Source organism: Artibeus jamaicensis, unplaced genomic scaffold (assembly GCF_021234435.1).
Source record: "Artibeus jamaicensis isolate MK-2021 breed Jamaican fruit bat unplaced genomic scaffold, CSHL_Jam_final contig_3176, whole genome shotgun sequence".
Classification (NCBI taxonomy): Eukaryota; Metazoa; Chordata; class Mammalia; order Chiroptera; family Phyllostomidae; genus Artibeus; species Artibeus jamaicensis.
In genome coordinates this window covers 3,548,162-3,566,154 of record NW_026521740.1, presented here as the reverse complement: position 1 = coordinate 3,566,154, position 17,993 = coordinate 3,548,162, and the positions used below count along the sequence as shown (strand labels likewise).

The 17,993-nt window shown below is 42.3% G+C and overlaps 2 protein-coding genes across 2 annotated transcripts in view; both read right to left on the bottom strand.

Moving 5' to 3' along the window:
• Nucleotides 1-5,040, bottom strand: part of ZC2HC1B (zinc finger C2HC-type containing 1B) — a 34,190-nt gene extending 29,150 nt beyond the window's left edge. Inside the window, exon 1 of the mRNA XM_037144969.2 lies at nucleotides 5,013-5,040. Coding sequence (XP_037000864.1) covers nucleotides 5,013-5,040 — 28 coding nt within the window. The remainder of the gene's footprint in view (nucleotides 1-5,012) is intronic.
• A 698-nt stretch (nucleotides 5,041-5,738) lies between these two features.
• On the bottom strand, nucleotides 5,739-16,603 carry LTV1 (LTV1 ribosome biogenesis factor). The gene is made up of 11 exons (XM_037144937.2): nucleotides 16,451-16,603; nucleotides 15,380-15,511; nucleotides 14,283-14,456; nucleotides 11,802-11,889; nucleotides 9,871-10,012; nucleotides 9,254-9,512; nucleotides 8,194-8,321; nucleotides 7,121-7,260; nucleotides 6,603-6,655; nucleotides 6,217-6,417; nucleotides 5,739-6,084 (listed from the first exon to the last, which is right to left on the bottom strand). Exons 1-11 carry the CDS (start codon nucleotides 16,451-16,453, stop codon nucleotides 5,974-5,976), a joined length of 1,431 nt encoding a protein of 476 aa, XP_037000832.2. The 5' UTR covers nucleotides 16,454-16,603; the 3' UTR covers nucleotides 5,739-5,973.
• Between the last annotated feature and the right edge of the window lie 1,390 nt (nucleotides 16,604-17,993).

The following is a 17,993-nucleotide window of genomic DNA, read 5'->3' as shown; positions in this document are numbered from 1 at the left end:
TTGCAAAGGCTCTGGCCAATGTCAACATCGGGGGCCTCATCCGCAAGGTAGGGCCCCCTGCATGACTGCTGCCCCAGCAAAGAGAGAAGAGGGTCAGGAGTCTGCCGATCACATGGGCTCCAGTCTTTTCGACTTTTGTAACATGTTCAATAAAAAGCTGAACTCTGGAAAAAAAAAAAGCCCCATGGATAGAAGAGATTCTAAAACAAAGTGTATCAGTTTAGCTATTTGTACTTTACTGTCTCTAATTGGAGTCTTAGTAGATTTTTAAAGTAGCCATTACTTTGCTACACTGGTTTATAATCTTGGAGAGTTTTAAAATGAGGAAAAGAGAGTGATCTGGAAGTGATCAACAGTTTTGTTTAGCACGCTAACAGTGAAAAATAAGCATTTGGGATCTCAGTTCAAAAACTTTATAAGAAGCCTGGAGAGGATTATGGCTGTAATGAAATTGGAAAAAATTCTACTTCTGACAAGACATTCTCTTTCTGAGCTGGAAGAATGCTTTGTAAAAACACCTACTAATTCACATTTCCTTTTAAAGGCATGGGAGAGAAGGAAAAAGGAAGATGTTTTCTCATTCCCTTGTTAGCAAGTCAAAGAACTCTTAAATCCTTTACAATCCAGAACATGCAAACATTAGCAATTTCGACATCTTCCAAGGCCATATGGCAAAGAGGGTGGTGTACTGATCTCAACTTATTAACTTATCTCAGGAACATGAGTTATGACACACGAAAAGGAACGAGTTAGCATGGTGAACACCCCATCAATATTTGCTTGCTCCCACAGCCCCAGAATACTAAGGTAAACAGACAGAAGGACATAGAGAAACGTAAGGACAGGGACGAAAGACAACAATTAAAAAAATTGGAATCTGGAAAGCTGATGGGCATGGTAACCAATGTGCAGGAAAATCCACTTCCCAGGCAGACAGGAGGAAGACCTGGGAATGGCCCAGGTGTGTCCTGCACAGCCCTGAAAAGGCAGCACGGCCTGCGGGACTGAGACAGGGTCAGTGAGGGGAAGAAGAGACTGCTAACTCACGGAGGAGCGGGGTGCAATCTCCTCAAAAGAGCAGTCCCAGATGGTCTCACTCACTGCACGCCTGCTGGCTGATGGCCCTTCCCCAACTCCAGCATAAGTCTGCTCCCCAGGAGGGGGTAAGAGGAGGTCTGTGCAGGAGTGAACATGAGGCCCAGCTGAAGGTGTGGGGAGGGAGTTGTAGGTATGTATGCATACCTACAGCTGTGGCAACTGTGGGTGAGTCTCAGCATCTCTGGTGGAAAGTCTCTGGTTCACTAAGTGAGAAGACACTGGACTGGAAAGACTCCGAAGGAAAACGCACAGCCTCTGGTCACAAATTGTTATTGATCTATCTATACATACTTTGTTTTATGTATTGCTGTTTAAATACACCGTATTTAAGTAAAGTTATTGATTTTTTCAGTAACACTGAAACACTGAACTCATGGCCAACACCGTAACTGGAGCCTGAATGAGGCTAATCCAACAGTTTTTTCTCTCCATAAGGCACGTCCCGGGCTTCCTGGGCTGAGAAACACTAGGTGATTTCAACACTGCGTTTGGGGGCCATCTTAAACAGTGAAATCACCAAGAGAACAGTGCAAACACAAGAAAAGTGTGCCTCCCAGGAGGCTGTGAAAAGGCCACTCGTTTACGGCATGAGCTGGAACTAAGGCGGAGTATCACCTTGTTCTGCCTGAGCTGGGAACGTGCACGTCAGGACAAACTTTTCACCGCGTGTCCGTGAATGATCAAGGAAGTGCTGTCAGCGTATGTGCAAATAGGGACCCCATGATTAAGGAGGATTAACTGTATATGTAGTTGTATGTGCATACACACACATACATGTATGCATACAATCCAGTGATCAATCTCATGAACAGTGATGCTGGAAGCAGAGAACGCCGCACACCTCCCTGTCTCTGCTCGACTCTCGGCGCCCTGCCGGCTAGTCCCTTACTCCCGAGGCCGAATATATATAACTATATATTTGGGAGTATAGAACTATTCCATGAGGACAGGGCAAAGATGCTGACACTGCGAAGATTCCCAAACAGCTCACCCAGACCACCCAAATGAAGCTCAAAATCATCAAACGCTATTCGCCCATTTAGAGCTCCCAGTGTTTTCTCCCTCCAATCTTAATCATGGACAGAAATGAATTTCCAAAGATCTGAGGAAAGTACCTAGCACATAAGCCTCCCCAAAACAAAGAGACAAAAAGCAATTTAAAGGAAAATGAAATCTCTTGGAAATTAAAGACTTATAGGAGACATTAAAACCTCAGTACGAGGTTGGGAGATAAAATTAGGGTGGTCTCCCAGAAAGCAAAGTAAGATGTCACAGAGATGGGAGCGGAACATAAGCAAGTTAGAGCACCTGTCCAGAAGGTTCTACTCCAAATGATAGGGATTCAAGAGAGACAGTGAGAAAACACAAGGAAGGAAATAAGATAATTTTTAACCATTTCTAGAAGTGAAAGGACATGAGCCCCCTGGTTGAAAGAATGAAAATAGATCTACAACAATAAACATCATCATAAAATCTTAGAACACTGGAGACTAGATGTTCTACCAACTTAGAGGGAGAAAAGTAACATACAAAGCATCAGGGATCAGACAGCTTCAGGTTCCAAGCTGTGAACATGGGAATGGGACAAACCCTTTAAACTCCGGAGGGAAAATAATCTACAACCCAGAATGTTATACCTAGTCATGCCATCCATCAAGTATGGAGGCAGAACTTCCAGACATGCCAAGGTTCCAAAAAGTTACACATCCGGTGTAACCTACCTCATGAATTACTAGAGGACGTGCTTCCCAAGGTGAGCAAATAGGCAATTCAAGACGGAGGGAGAAGGGAACGCCCCGGGGTAACAGCCAGACACCGTAACCAGTGAGCTGCCAGCCCAGGGTTGGAGGTGTGGCACCAAAGACACCCATGATGAAGACTGTCACGACCAAGATCCCCGCTGCCTTTGTAATCGGAGAGCAGTCGGGTCCCTGTCTATCTGGCTCCCATTGGTCTATGCTGGACTTGGTTGAGCAAGTCCCAGTGAAATACCTGCTCTCCACTCCAACTGTGGTTGGTGATTTACGTGCCTTAGGACACACTTGTCACCTTGCTCACTGACACCTCCACACGGGGCTCTTGTAAACTCTCTTGTAATCGGACTCAGAGACTATTAAGCCCATCTTTTCAAGGATGCCTTCATCAGTGGTGGCAAATACTGCCTTCATAGAGCTAGATTTACACTTAGCTGTTCAAAACGAAACAAGACTGTGTTCAGGAATATCATACAGGTGATGTAGTCTATACAGTACAAAAGAGGAGAGTGGGATGAATTTGAGGATGGACCCACGTGGGACTTGCATGTTGTATTTCTTAACTTGAATAGTAGGAGTTCATGATAAATCCTCCTGTAAGTTTCACAGTTAAAACGTGAGGCCATTAGAGTTTTTATCTTCTCCTGTGTTAACGGGAACAAACAAGCTGGACAAAACAGTAATGTCAACACACAGAAGAAGCAACAAAAGTACTTAAGTATGGATAATGTAACACTAAAGTTACAAGATGCTAGGTAACAGTCCTGTCCTTCACCAGAGGTGATTCGATGACATCACAATGGATGGGTGGAAACAACACATCCTAGGTTTTATACAGACATGGTGGTTTGTTTTGGACACTTGATTTGTAAAATAGTTCTAAAATATATGAAAAAGTGATTTCATACCGCTCATGGGTAGTCCTTAAAACAAGAAAATTCACTTTGCCCCCTACCTGGAATGACAGGCCTTCTTTCTCCTTGCTAGTTTCAAGACTATTTCCCATTGTTTCCTCTAAGTTGAAGCCACTTTTTTCCTAAAAGTCTTTCCCAACTACCCATTCATGTATATACTACTTAGTGACCATTTACCAAAAGCCAGGCACTGTTCTAGACCCGGAGATGAAAGTGCTAACCACAAGTTCCCTACCGTTTTAGGGAGAATGAAAACTCAGATGCCCCTAGGTGCTAGGAAGGAGCATGAAGAATATAGGCAGGGATGTGTGTACTGCATTTTAAACACATGAAAAGGGAAAAGTTTATGGGCAGGCAGTAACTGAGCACAACCTCCAGGGGCTTATTTGCAGGAAGAGCACTCGGGGGCGGGGGGGGGGGGGGGGGAACAGCAGGCGTCCAGATCCTCGTTCCCAGTGATGACTGTGTCAGGGACTTGGCACTGGTAGTTGCATTTCGTGGCACACACCCTCCCTCCTCAGATGACTCAAGTCCTTGAAGGCAAATCCCCCGTTATCACTTTAGGCTTCCAACATTTAGCATAGAGCTTATGTGAAGTTCCCAATCACTGTTTATAGATGACTCAAATCATAAATATTTCAGAATGTTGTGAAATAAATCACAATATTGTGTAAGAATTTGTTCCCCAGAATAAAGTTAAGATCTTTAAATCTGGAGGATAATCAACCTAAACCACAGTATGTTTCACCAAGACTCGTGGCTTATAGTCACATTCTCTGAACTGCAAAAATGTGACGTGCTGACCTGAACCCTTTGGGTAAGGTGCAGTGAAATTCCAAGCTCCTGAGATGAAATTCGAATAGCACCGAGTCAAGGGCACATTCGACATCTACAGGAGTCTTGCTGGTTTTGAGAACTTTCAGTTAACTACCAAAATAAGTCTGTTCTTTTAGGTTTTAATACATTCCCAACTATCATCAACCATCATCTGAACCTTTGCTTCCACAGGTTAGCATTTAAATACACACGCCCCAGCATTCAACAGCGCTGGTGTGTAAAGCATTTGTGATGACAAGCTGCTCAGCCAAGTTTTTTGTATCAATGTCAGTACAACACATACTGCTACTGGTTTTCACGACTTCTAAAACTCCTACAGTAGCTACTTAGATTTAAAATTGGTAACACAGTGAAGATAACAACAACTTTGGAAAAGTCATAATCAAATGAATCACGGATGACCGCTCACCTGATAAAAATGGTTCTGGCCTGGCCATTCTGTTCCCAACTCAGACCAACAGTGTCCACAGGTTTCTCTTCCAGAATAGTCCAGATAACATATTAGTCATGCACACATAAATGAGGGTTACTAACAACTTGTCTATTTCAAGGAAGTCACAGTTTACCAAATAATAAACAATTGTGATGGTGTCAATGCCTTGGCCTTGAAAATGTGTCAAGAAAAAAAAGGAAAACCCAACTCATCAAAAAAGCTGGGAGTTTTCAATGATGCTATTTTAATCAAGTATAAATGGATCCAAGCATTAAATAATGTTTAAAGTACAAACTTTCTAGTTTAAACTGAAGTATTTCTGATTATGAGCCAGGTATTTACTGCAGCCAAGTAAGTTTTCTTGATTATTTCTTTTGTTTCCTGACTTGGCTGTCCCTAAATTCCAAAAGCAAGTCATCCAGCAGTTAGGTCTTAACAACCTACTACGTTTTACCAGCCTTTTGAAATAACCTTTGCACCAGCTTCCTACCAGTGGAAACTTCTCAGAAAAAACTCTTCTCAATCAGCATTTCCAAATCAGTTTAAATGGGCCACTTTTCTATGTATTGCAAATTAAACCACTTAACTACTGAAAAGGAGTGATTTCAAAGAAATAGTTGAGAACACCTGCAAAAGCAATTGGGACAACCATGCAAATAAACGAAGAACACAATTCCACTGAAATTATGAAGGCATTTTTAGTTAATTTATCCACACATTTCACATTCATAAAGTCATTTATTTCAGAGCAAATATAAGCTTATCATATTAAATTTTAAAATATTACAATATTTACAAACTTGCTTGAATAAATACAAATCCCGTACTGTTTTCAGTGTGTGCCAGTAAAAACGGCAGATCAGCCTTGTCTCTGAAGATCCCCACCCACCCCTGCACGGGAGCCTGAAGGGGAACGCGCCTGCCCTGAGAGTGCCCGTCAGAGCTTTAGACCCTCAACATTCTTCTTCAGGTTCAGCAGCTCCTTTTCCTGCCTTCTCTTCTCCAGTTTGAAGGCTAATCTGTTAGCTTTCTTCTCTACTCTCCGTTCCTGTACAAGAATATGTTCATGTTATGCACATCTTCAAACTGATGCAGTCTAATTTTATAAAATAAAATTCCCATGACCTCCCTGCCCCCAGCTCTTTGTAAATCTCCCATCTGGGAGAAGTACTTTCTCTACCTTGCGCTCTTCTTTAATTGCTTGCTTTCTTGCTCTTTTATCTTCTCTGCTTTCATTTCTAGAGCGTGGCTGCGTTGACACCTTGGGCAGATCACTGTCATTAATCATCTGCATTCGTTCAACTTGCTTCGCTGTGAATCCTTTCTTAGGTAAGACGTTGAGAGGTATCCCTGTTTTAGAGGATATGTGGATTTGTTTGGGCTGAAATAAAGATAAAATGGCATTAGGGTTATTCTTCGTTCCTATTAAAAAACAGCTTTTGACACTTTATTGTGGCTTCCTACTGGTGTTGGTAGTCACTAGAGATAAGCCACTTATGAGAAAATAATCTGTGCCGTTCCTCCCTTGCATTGCATATTCCAAACAGCTCAGGACGTCAGACTTACCTTTGGTTCATACTTGATAAGCTGTGGATGGTTATATAAATTTGAGTATGTACCTAAAAAAAAATCATGTATCCAGTAAGTACACCTTCAGTTCAACAAGAGTTCCTACTATATTCCCAGCTTTAGTTTTTTTTTTTTAGATTCATTTATTTTCAGAGAGAGGGGAAAGGAGGGAGAAAGAGAGGGAGAGCAACATCAATGTGTGGTTGCCCCTTGTGTGCCTCCCAACATGGCCGTAACTCAGGCACGTGCTCTGACTGGGAATCGAACCAGTGATCCTTGGTTCACAGGTTGGCACTCAATCCACTGGGCCACACCGGCCAGGGCAGCTTTAATGTTTTTACAGTTCAAATTAACACTGAAGTCTCTGTCATAAATGGTTTTATACTGTTTATAACTTAGAAATATTTTTTCAAATTTTCAGGAAATATATATCCTTTCAACAAGCTGATGTACTTGTTAACACTTTAAAACTACTGTCAAATTCTCAGCAGTAAAATGGACCCTAAGATACTTACTACAAATGGATTCACAATCCCACTTCTCCTTGCCTTCTTCAAGAACTACAGTAACAATCTCTTCCTCCTCAGACCCATCCAGTTCGTTCGTGGGTAGGTCCTGATCCTCGAAGGGTTCAAGAGTGCTCAGGCTCACACAGCTTTCGGTGACATTTCCGGAGAGGAAGACAAGAGGGGATCAAAGCACACCGCCCGTTATCATGCTGCATGTTACTCAACCTGCACTAAGTGCAGAGTTCCAAAAACTATGGAAACAAAAGCATTTTTACAAATCCACAACCTCAAGTGTCCTGTTTGTCACTTCCTGTCCCAATCAGCTTTATCTAGCCCTGCCTCTCCCTTCCAGCAGGTCTGGACATTCAGTCCGCGACAGGAAGGAAAAATCTATCTGCATCTTTGCAAGGATATAACACATTAAACAAAATAGCTGCTTTCCTAAAACATAATCTTTTTTAAAGCTGTGAAAAGCATTAGCCCATCTGTCTCTTCAAAGTATTCAAATAATTCACTCCAAGTATGTAGCTCTTATCCTGTTACAGGGTCAGCATATGACAGTGATCACAGAACATCAGACCTTTCTAGCAGATGTAAACACCTCATTAGCCTCTCAGAGAAATCACCTAATGTGGATGCTGATTCACCAAATACTTGGCTAGAAATTTCTACTAATCCAGCTGGATAGATAACTCTTATCTTTCTATAAGCCATAAATATGTACTTCTCAGAACGCCTGGCATATCAGGAAGATTAAGAGTACATACACTTAGAAGTCAAGGAATTCTTCGGCCAAAGAGGCTAGAAGCATCATCTCATTCTCAAGTGGAATGTGACCTTGGACTTCCCACTCTAACCCTGTTATTCCAACTTTACTCCCAGACACAGTGGTTCTCTGTATGTTCCTCACCACTGTTATATTCACTTTTAGAACTCTTAATACCAAAATGTGAGCCCAAGGCTATGAAAAATGTTCCATCATCTTAAGATGCATTCTGACTGGGAGATTTTTGACTCATGTGTACAATTCCTTTATTTGAACACGAAGAAACGTAGGTAAGCCAGGACAAGTCACGTACTTCTCTGCCTTCTCTTTATAGTAGTCATTCAGAACTTCCTCTAAGCGACTGCTGTCGACTTGAATGGAACCTTCCAGTTCAGCATTATCCAGAGCTCCAATTTCATCATCATCATACTGCTCATAAAACTTGAATATAAAGGGAAAAGACACCAAGAAAATGAATGCATTCAGTAAAAATACAGCCTTTAATGTTATTTTTTTTACGTTAATTTTACTCCTCCCATGAGGTCACCACTAGCAGTAACCTATTACGAGGGATTCGGCACCAAGCAGTATAGTGCAGGAGACACTCCACCCGGCACTTCCGACTGCACACAGGCTGCCCTGGAACGTGGCAGTGAAGGCAGTACCCTCTTTAGCCTGGGAGCAAAACACCAGGCGGCAATCTTTACCTAAGAATATTTCACAGATGCTTTCAAATTCGTTAATTATGCAAACTAATGTACGAATTTCACTTTTTTTTTTAGATGATGTTTATTTCAAATGCTGTTCACATTGTCAGGCTTTGTGAAAGAGCAATAAGCAGGGGGTGATGTAACCCCTGAAGTGAGGTTATTGCAGTACCAGTTTGCCTATTTCGCTGAGGAAGAATGGAAGCTGTTACTAAATGAAATGCAGTGACGACGTTAGAATTTTTATCTTAGGAAGCCATTTATTCATCCCTCCATCAATCATTTACTGAACAGTTCAAAGTGTAAACTCCTTCAGATAATGCCAGATAATACTTGAGGCCTTGGGATATATTGGTGAGCAAAAATACACACACATACGCAAATCGGAAAGAAATGAAATTTTGTTTATGCTCAGGCTAATGCTTAAGGAAGTAGCATAATCTTGGGGATTGTTACTGAAGAGGTTTGGAATCAAAATGTCAGCATTGTAAGAGAGAAGTCAGGGGTTTTGACAGGCCATCTTTTGACTTATTTGCATTCTTCCCAAAATCAGAGGTGGTCTGTTTTAATTAAAGTTATAGGCGGTTTCTAAAGCTGAAAGTTCTAGCTTTGGGTTCCAGTATTGTGTATTAAAAGCATTAAGGGGCCCTTACTTGGGGACCTTACCTTCTCAAATCTTTCATCGTGTAGGGTCAGCTGCTCATTTCTCCTCATGACTGAGGACGTCATAGAATAGTCAGTAAAGCGACTTTTCGTTTCCTCTTCCCAGAACAAGTGACTTTCTAGGGCCCCACGAGGCCTCCCTGGGGCTGACACAGCCTCGTCCGATGACGAGCCTGCAGAGCCAAAGTCGTCGTCATCGCTGCCTCGCTCCTTCCCATCAGCAGCGTCTTCCCACTCACTGCCACCTTCGGCCTCCCATTTCCTAAAGTCAGATCATCAATTAACTGCCAAAACAACTTGAAAAACAACAGAACCAAGTGACTTTACACAAATAAAATCTGAGGATGTTTCAGGGAGTCTCGTTTAGGGGGAACAGCTGTGCTGCTTGACCAGTCTGGTGCGAATGGAAAAGTAATGAACTAGCAATCAGGCATCCTGGACTTTAGCCCCACCTACTGATGGTTTGTAAAGAATTCCAGTCTCACACTGTCTGCTCTGAAATACAGAACTTTCAGACTCAAGTTTTGGAAAGTCCTTTTCAGCTGTAACATTCTATGGTTACTATCCTTTTAAAGAAGCAGCAATCGGGTTATCCCTGCTTTGAAACAAACCACACATACTGTATATCCATTCCCGCTTCCTCTTCTCTTGGCTTATTAGCCTGAAGAATAAAATCATCTTCAAGCAGATTATCTGGATCATCAAAGTCAAAATCATCATCAAGAGCTGCAACAATGTCAGGATCAAAATCCAGCCGAGGTCCTACACGAAAAACAGAGGCTGAGTAGTAATTCCCAAGAAATCATCAATCCTTTAACTTAACATAATGCGGTACCTATTAAATACCAAAGCACAGAACAATGAAGAACTCTTAAGAAATGCAGTCTAGAGAGGGAAATAGAGATGCATGACTGCAAGAAAATAAAAAAAGGAAAACCCCTTTCCATTACAGAGTTACAGTGTTAAATAGTCTATTAGGCAAAATTCAAAGCTTTGACCTGCAGCAAATAACTAGACTTTAAATTCACCAGTTAGAAGTCACTCAATAATCTGTAGCCTATTAAACTTTGTCTTTTGAGACTGAGATTTCAGTAAATTGCAGCCTGTTTCTTCAGCTATGTTTTTTTAAATAAAAACTACAGAGTTCAAGAGAAAGTTTCAAGTTCAAACTTATAAAGTGACATGGCTTCCAAAACCCCTCACAATGTGGCTACTGATTGGCCAGCCTCCTTTCACAGTCATCCTTACCCTTCACATCGGGCTTGGTAAATGCTCGAATTACCTATACTCTTGTTGCTTTGCTTTTGCACAGTTTCCTCCACCCAGAACACCCTCTCCTCACCAGCCCACCCTTTTTCACCTACCCGCTGAACTTACACCTAAGAAATCGACTTAGAATGATAGAATGAGTTCCTCTAGGACACTTTGCTCAGCACCCCAAAGCTTGTGTTTCACCCCTTAGCAACCCACAAGTTTGGTGAATACCCCTGAGCACCCCAAGGCTGTTTGGTGTTTCACCATTTAGTCATTTGCACTATAACCGTAATCTCCCATCTATCATCATCTTTCCCAATTGATGGCCAGCTCCTTGGGTCAGGGATTATGCCTTATACTGGTTTAACCGAAGACCCTGCCAAATAGTGGCAACTTAGAAATCTGTAGAATGGATTAATAGATTAATGCAACACGGCAAGTTTAGGAACTGAAAGATGGGAAAGTCGGGGGGGGGGGGGGGGGGGTGAAAAGGGGGAAGGGATTAGGAAGTACAAACTGGCAGTTACAGAATAGTCATGGGTGTGTCAAGTGAAACACGGAGAGTCTAATACTATTGTAATTACTCATGGTGTCAGATAATCAGTGTGATCACTTAGTAAATTATATAATGCCCAATCACTGTGTTAAATACCTGAAACTGATATATCATATGTCAACTATAATTGAAAAATAAGTTCTCATCACAAGAAAAAAATTCTGTACTGTGTGGTGGTGATATTAAGTAGACTCACTGTGGTTATCATTTCATAATATATACAAATACTGAGTAATTATGTTGTATACCTGAAACTAATATAATACTATATGTCAATTATATCTCAATAAAAATGTTAACCATTAAGAAAAAATCAAGGCAATTTAGAGTAAAATACTCTAAAATACTCTAATATGTCTGTGGACTTCTGTGCATAAAATACAATATTGGTACTACAAACCAACCAACCAAGAAACGTAATTTTTCAGCGTGTCTGGAACAGATGGAGAAAAGGGACTTCTACACTCTAGGGAGAACTTCTAAAAGCTAACAAATTAAAAGAACTCTGATGACATGCATCCCTTCCTAATGATCTCTAATCTGAATTTGAACACAACTCAATTGTTTCAACACTTCATCAGGGGTCAGCAAAAGTAGGTTTACAGTTGCAATACAAATAAATAATAATTGGTAGACAATAATACAATAACTGTTTCATGCACTCACAACTATAAACATACTTTGCCCACCTGTGTAAAACATAGCTCTGCCCACTGGAAAGGGTAAACAAATTAAACACACCTGACACAGGAGCTGCTTTATTTAACAGTCCAACGTCTTCCTCAAACTCTGATGCAAACACTGATGAAGGCAACTTAATTCCAGTACTCTTGAATAAGAAATGACACAAACGGTTAGGTTTAGTTAGCAGTACTTCCGAACCACTATGCAGGGTGAAAATGTGTTACCCCCAAATTCACGCTCAGCCAGAAGCTTGGACCGTGACCTTACTTAGAAATGGAATCCCTGCAGGTGTAATTAGCTAGGGTGAGGTGGTGATGGAGTGTGTCCGGCCCGAACCAACGACTGGTCCATGCTCACAAGAAGGCCGCGTGAACAGACACACAGGGCAGGACGCCGGGAGAAGATGGAGGTGACTAGTGCGATGCTAGCAGTTTCTGACCAGTCCTTATGCTTTCATTGCATCTTTTCAACCGAAAAGTTAATAACGGAGGGTCACATTATCTGTCTCCGTGCACCTCGCCATCTTCTCGGTCCTCAGCCGAGGAGCAGGCACGAAGTGGAGAGCACACTGCCCCCGGCGCCCGGTCAGCAGGCTGCACTGGCAGCCCCAGCAGGGCACCAAGTGCACGGCGTGCACGGCATGCACAGCAGCACGTGCCCAGCGAGCTGTTCCGGCTTCCAAAAGGAGTTTCTCTGTGGCACGGACTGGGTCTTCTGCTGCAGAGTACTTTTGTAAAAAAGACCCACTAGATATAATTCATATACACACAATTCACCCATTTAGAGTGCACAATGTAATGGTTTTTGGTATGTTACATTATCACTTTTTAAAAAACTGTGGTAAAATATATGTGGTCTTTAAGAAATATATTCGTTGTGGTTATTAATCCTTGAAATTCAGGGGTTGAAAAAAGGAAGGATCATCTTGTTTTTGTAAAGTCACCTTTGGAGACTGTTTCCAAATCTTGAGAAACAGTCAAAGAATCATCTACACAATTAGAGTTTAGACAGTGACTAAAAAGAAGAGTGGAACTCTTTTTATTAGTTGTAGCAATTCCTATGTATGGGGGTGGGCAAAAGTAGGTTAAATTACCAGCCGTCACTATTTAACAGATAAACCATACGTAAGGACACAGAATAATAAGACCGATGCTACAGGAATAAATAATACTTAAGAAGAAACTGTTTCACGTACGCAAGGCTGTAAACGTGCCTCGGCCCAGCCCTGCACACTCAGTTGGCCCGGCTGCCCTTCTAGCACAGCAGCCCTGCCTCCCTCACGTGAAAATCAGGGGCTGCTCCAGCAGCGCTCATTTCCATTTTGGTTTTATGCAATGCCTTACTTTCTGCTATTAGGGCTTATTCAAGATTTCGGCTTTATTCAATTTTGATGGCTGGTTACAAATTCCTTTAAGGTAAAAAAAAGTACATGGGACTCATCTACGTTTTTGGATTGTGCTGCAGAACACCAATGGCAATTTTGTTTTTAAACATGTACTTTTCCTGGTAAACATCACTGAAGGGTCCATTTAAGAGCCTAATGCTATTAAAAAGCCAATCAGATAGTAAGTGATTACTTTCAAACAACATGGCTTAGGGAATAAAAGCTAATCTTGTAGTGGTCAAAACAGTCAGCCAGAAGAACGTTAGAACTTTTCTCCATAAGAGAAAGAACTTGAGCCACTACTAGACGCCCCCCCACCAAATGGTTTATAGAAGGAAGTCGCTAAGGTAAGTATCCTATTATTTCTCCAACAGCCTTGAAGAAGGAGAAGGTGAGCTGGCTCACAGATGTGACAGTGGGCTGCGCAGCCTCACAAGAGGGCTATGAGCCAGTGAGTGAATGAACAGCTGCAGTTACCACCTCTTTCCGTGGGACCATACCCTGAAATCTAATCGTTCAAACTCCCTTTAAGCAAGAAGCTATAGACTGAAGGAGCTACGATCATATCTTCCCCGAGGAAAAAAATGCCTAGACCGTGACAGATTAAAGAATGAAAAGCAGGAAAATTTGGTGCCCTCTCCCTCCTTTGAAAATTTCTTCATTTTTGTCAGTAAACCCAATAAAGAAAGTGCCAGGTGATAGAAAAGTTTCACAGAGAAATGTATGCTAATATGAAATAAAAACAAGCTAACAAAACCTTGCAATATGGGTGTCCTTAATGTAAACAGGAGAGAAAAAGAACTCACGTTGGTAACACTAATTTCATATAAATACGTGCTCTCACTTGCACTTAAAAGATAAATTATTAAAGTGCTACCTAACATCACCACATCCATCCAAAGTTCCAACCTTGTCAAAAGCTGTCACTTGTAACAACTGCCACCAGAGAATGGGGGGGGGGCCTCCTGTACTGTACATGCGCACACACACACCCAGCACTTTCGGTGAGGGCATGGCCTGCCTCTGTGTCCTTCGGATTGATGCTGTTTCTTGCCCCGAACAATTACGGTGATTTTAAAATGGTGTCCCCCCGGGGGCACTTGCCGGGATCCCCCCACTCTCTCTCTCACACATAAATTGCTAAAAAACCTTACTGAATTTATTGAAGGGTCTTCATTTTCATTTCTCCTGTTGAGTATGCTGATGGTACCAGTGGGAATAAGCTCCGAGGGCCCCGATGGTTCCTTCAGGTGCTGCAGGTAATCATAGTCGTCATCGAAGAACACTCCATACTTCCTCTGCTCTGCTCGTCTCTCTTCATCATTTATCTAGGATAATTAGTAAAATGGAGCTAGTACCTCTTCCACATTAAGGCACAGGAACCTTCCAAAGGGTAAAGCTTTCAGAGTACGAGGCAGACGGCACACGGACATTCTGGCTGACACCAATGAGACAGTGACATTTTGACAAGTTCAGGAAGCCCAGAGCTTATAAACCACTATGCCACATAAAATTAAAATGTAAAGAAACTATTCCTCCTTTCACTAGACATTTCTGTGCAACAATTCAAGCCAAGAAACACACACGCAGCAATTTGTTTAATCGTGTACTTAGAAGATCAGGAAAAAAGACTAGGGGTTCCCGAAAGATTAAGTACAATTTCTTGTATTTATATGCAAAGAAACTTCTCAACGTACATCACAAACTTTGGGCCCAATGTTCCCCAACACTTCCTTTCACAATACCCACACTTAACATATATACTGATTGATAATCACCAATCGACCTTGTGAAGGCTCCTGGTATTTTCTAAAGCTAACTTGTGAGTTTCAATGTTTTACATTTTGTGAGATGAGTGACCAGAAGGCAAAATGCAGTTTGTGGTTATGCAATGAAACAACCTTAGGAAAAGCAGAGACTTAATATTTTGGTTGTGCCTTAAATAACATCATGCAGTACTAGAGCGGATATAAAATATTACACCATAAAATATATAAAATGTAAAGTATATTTAATATTTATTAAATATAATATTTACCATCACTCTATAGGACTTGATCATTGAAACATCTCAAATAAAGATAATTTATTTTCTCAAAGTAAATATGCACAATGTAAACATCAGCACACTTGCTGAAAATTAAGTCACAAATTTTGTTTCCCTGAAAATCAGTTATCTGAGAATAGCAGCTAGCTAAAAAAGTTGTGAAAAGCCCAACTACAAACTTACTGGCTAAAGATCAGCACCTACTTTCTGTGTAGGCAACAGAACTCTCTGGGGTGCAGTCTCATCTGCTGCTAAAGGATCTCGCTGGCTCCGATGGACCAGGTGAAAAGACACAGCCTTCTTCTTTTCTATAAAAGGCTTTTTCTTCCTGTGAGGCTTCAAAGGACAGAATCAGAACAAGCCGTTAAAACAGAACCAAAACACCAGTGAATAGTATCATAGTCCACATAGGCATCTTCAGTAAATTATGTGAAAAATCAACATATTTTTGAAAACTTACACTTCTAGGGTCAGCAGCATCAACTATGTTCTCTAAAATCTATACTTACCTCCCTCCAATAAACATCTGTTGGCATCTACTCCGTAAGCAGACTTTGTTATGGGTGCTGGCGACCCAGCAATTGGAAAGCTGGACAAGCCCCTATTCTTCTCTAGCAAGTCATCAAGAAAAATGATTTCACATAAAGGAAACAAGAGTTACTTAAATTGGGTGCTCTGAGAAGGTCCCCGACAGGTTGGAGCAGAATGACAATGAGCCTGACACAAGGAAATCTGGGAAAGGCAATTAGTAGTAAGTAGGGTACTCACTTCATGTATCAACTATTATGTGAGACGGCGACACAACAGCTGAAGATTAATAAGATTCACCATTTATTTCTACAGTTTTATTTCGCTACCCAACCTTGCTTTGCTAAACGGAGAAAGCATCATCCCAGTAGGAAGATGCCTCCCTTTGGGCTGAACCTCAGAGGGTCCCACAAGTTCCCTTCCCCAGAGCAAACTGACGGGCAGACGCCACCCTCTTCGCTCGACCCCGTGAACACAGGGCGGTACATTTGTGTTTTATATCCCACAAGTTTTCTGGCCTTTCTGGGTAAAGGGGGGGGGCAATACTTTGATGTACGTTCTCAGGGAGGCTCTTGACCATGCAAGACACACCCTAAACGACAAAGTATGACCGAGCTGGTGAGGATGACCCATACATAACCAGAAACCTGTGCCGCAAACAGCCTCCCCGCACCTTCGGGCCATTAAAACCGCGCCCCCGCCCCCCGCCCCAGCTCTCCACCCCCCCAGGAAGCCGGTTACGCTCACCATGTTGCAGCCGCACGGCGCTCACACCGCAGAGCGGTGGCTACACTCTCTGAGTCCCGGGGTTGGTGACAGGACACCTCCGACCCGCCGTCAAAGGCCAGCACGCAACTGAGTCTCTGGGCCTAAACACACGTGCTAACCCCGGAACCGGACAGGAAGTCACACAGCGGGCCTTGGAAATAAACCAATCACCGAAGAGCTAAAGGGTCGTGGCCGGTAGTTACGTATTGCTCTCTTCGTCCCAAAGATCGCGAGAAGCTCCTGGGAGGTAGGCTATTCCCACCCCCCGGGAGGCGGGGCTTTTTCGGCCATGATTTTGTAAGTCCTGCGGGGAATGGAATCGCAGGTTCCCCTGAGGCTCTGGGGTGCGAAAGGGGGTTTCTCTTTTGGCGAGAACTTGGCTTTTATAGCGCCCTCTATCGAGAACAGAGGCCACGTATCCAGCGTTTCCTTTGACAGTTGTATTCCCTGGGCATTTATGACCATAAAAAACAAAGCAAAACAAAAACCGTATACACAGAAGGTGGGCACCTTCTCCGGTACCCGAATTTTCAGGTTCCCCCTCTTTTGTGCTGGCGCGAAGACTGTTGCGTTTGCAGGGGAAAGTCAGACAACAGTGAATATTCACTATTCCCAGGACCTTGCTATTCTAGGCCGCCCAGGCTTAATCAGGTGTATTTTACACCGTTAATGAATTGCATTAAACGTTCGGTTAATCAAAGCCCCCAGACTGTTGACAGTAGAGGCATTTGAATTAATAAAATATGTTCAGAATCTCTTGGGTATTTGTACACCCCATCTTATAAAATGAAAAGTTTGTTCTTTTCCAAGTCTTTCCTCAAGTGTTTCAATGCAGTTTAAGCAATAGGCTAGAGCACAGGTGGTGAACACAAGGCCCACAGGCAGATTCTGGCCCTCCACGCCGGCCGCAGGGCCGAGCTCTCGCTTGACTGTGAAGGAGTAGTTACATTTATACAGACCCGAAATCACATTCGGCCCTTTGAAAGCAACTGGGAGGCTGATGTAGCCCCCAGTGAAAATGAGCTCGACACCCCCGGGCTAGAAGCACAAGCCAGGAGAATGTCACGCAGGTGCTGCAGCGCTCTCGGTGCTTCTCCTGGGCAAAAGAGGGTTATGCATTCAAAGTTTTATCAGCAGACTTTGTTTCAAGTTTGTGTTTTCCCTTCCCAATATCTAAAGCCTTTCCAATGTCTCAGTTATCTTGGGTTGCATCTTTATGCCTATTACCATTATGAGTATTTATGGGCTATTATTCATGTATTACAATAAAATTATAGAAACGATTTAGATTAGGACCACAGAGCTTGTCTTGAGAAAGTGCTTTGTGACAGAAATAATACATAACACACTTTTATGTACCAGACTCTCATTATAATTAAGTTTTATGAGGGCAGATTTAATTTTACTTTTATCTGTTTTTATTTACTACTTCTGTCTATCCTGAAGCCCTAGAATTGTGCTTGGCACATATACTCAATAAGTGCTATTTGTTTAAATGAATTATCGTTCTGGACTTTATCTG

Bases quoted from the DNA above. Each gene is read 5' to 3' on its own strand.
- LTV1 (XM_037144937.2), bottom strand. The intron at 11,890-14,282 runs GTAAGGTTTTTT...TTCTTATTCAAG, and splicing joins AAGACCCTTCAATAAATTCA to AGTACTGGAATTAAGTTGCC. The intron at 9,513-9,870 runs GTATGTGTGGTT...ATCTGACTTTAG, and splicing joins GAAGCGGGAATGGATATACA to GAAATGGGAGGCCGAAGGTG.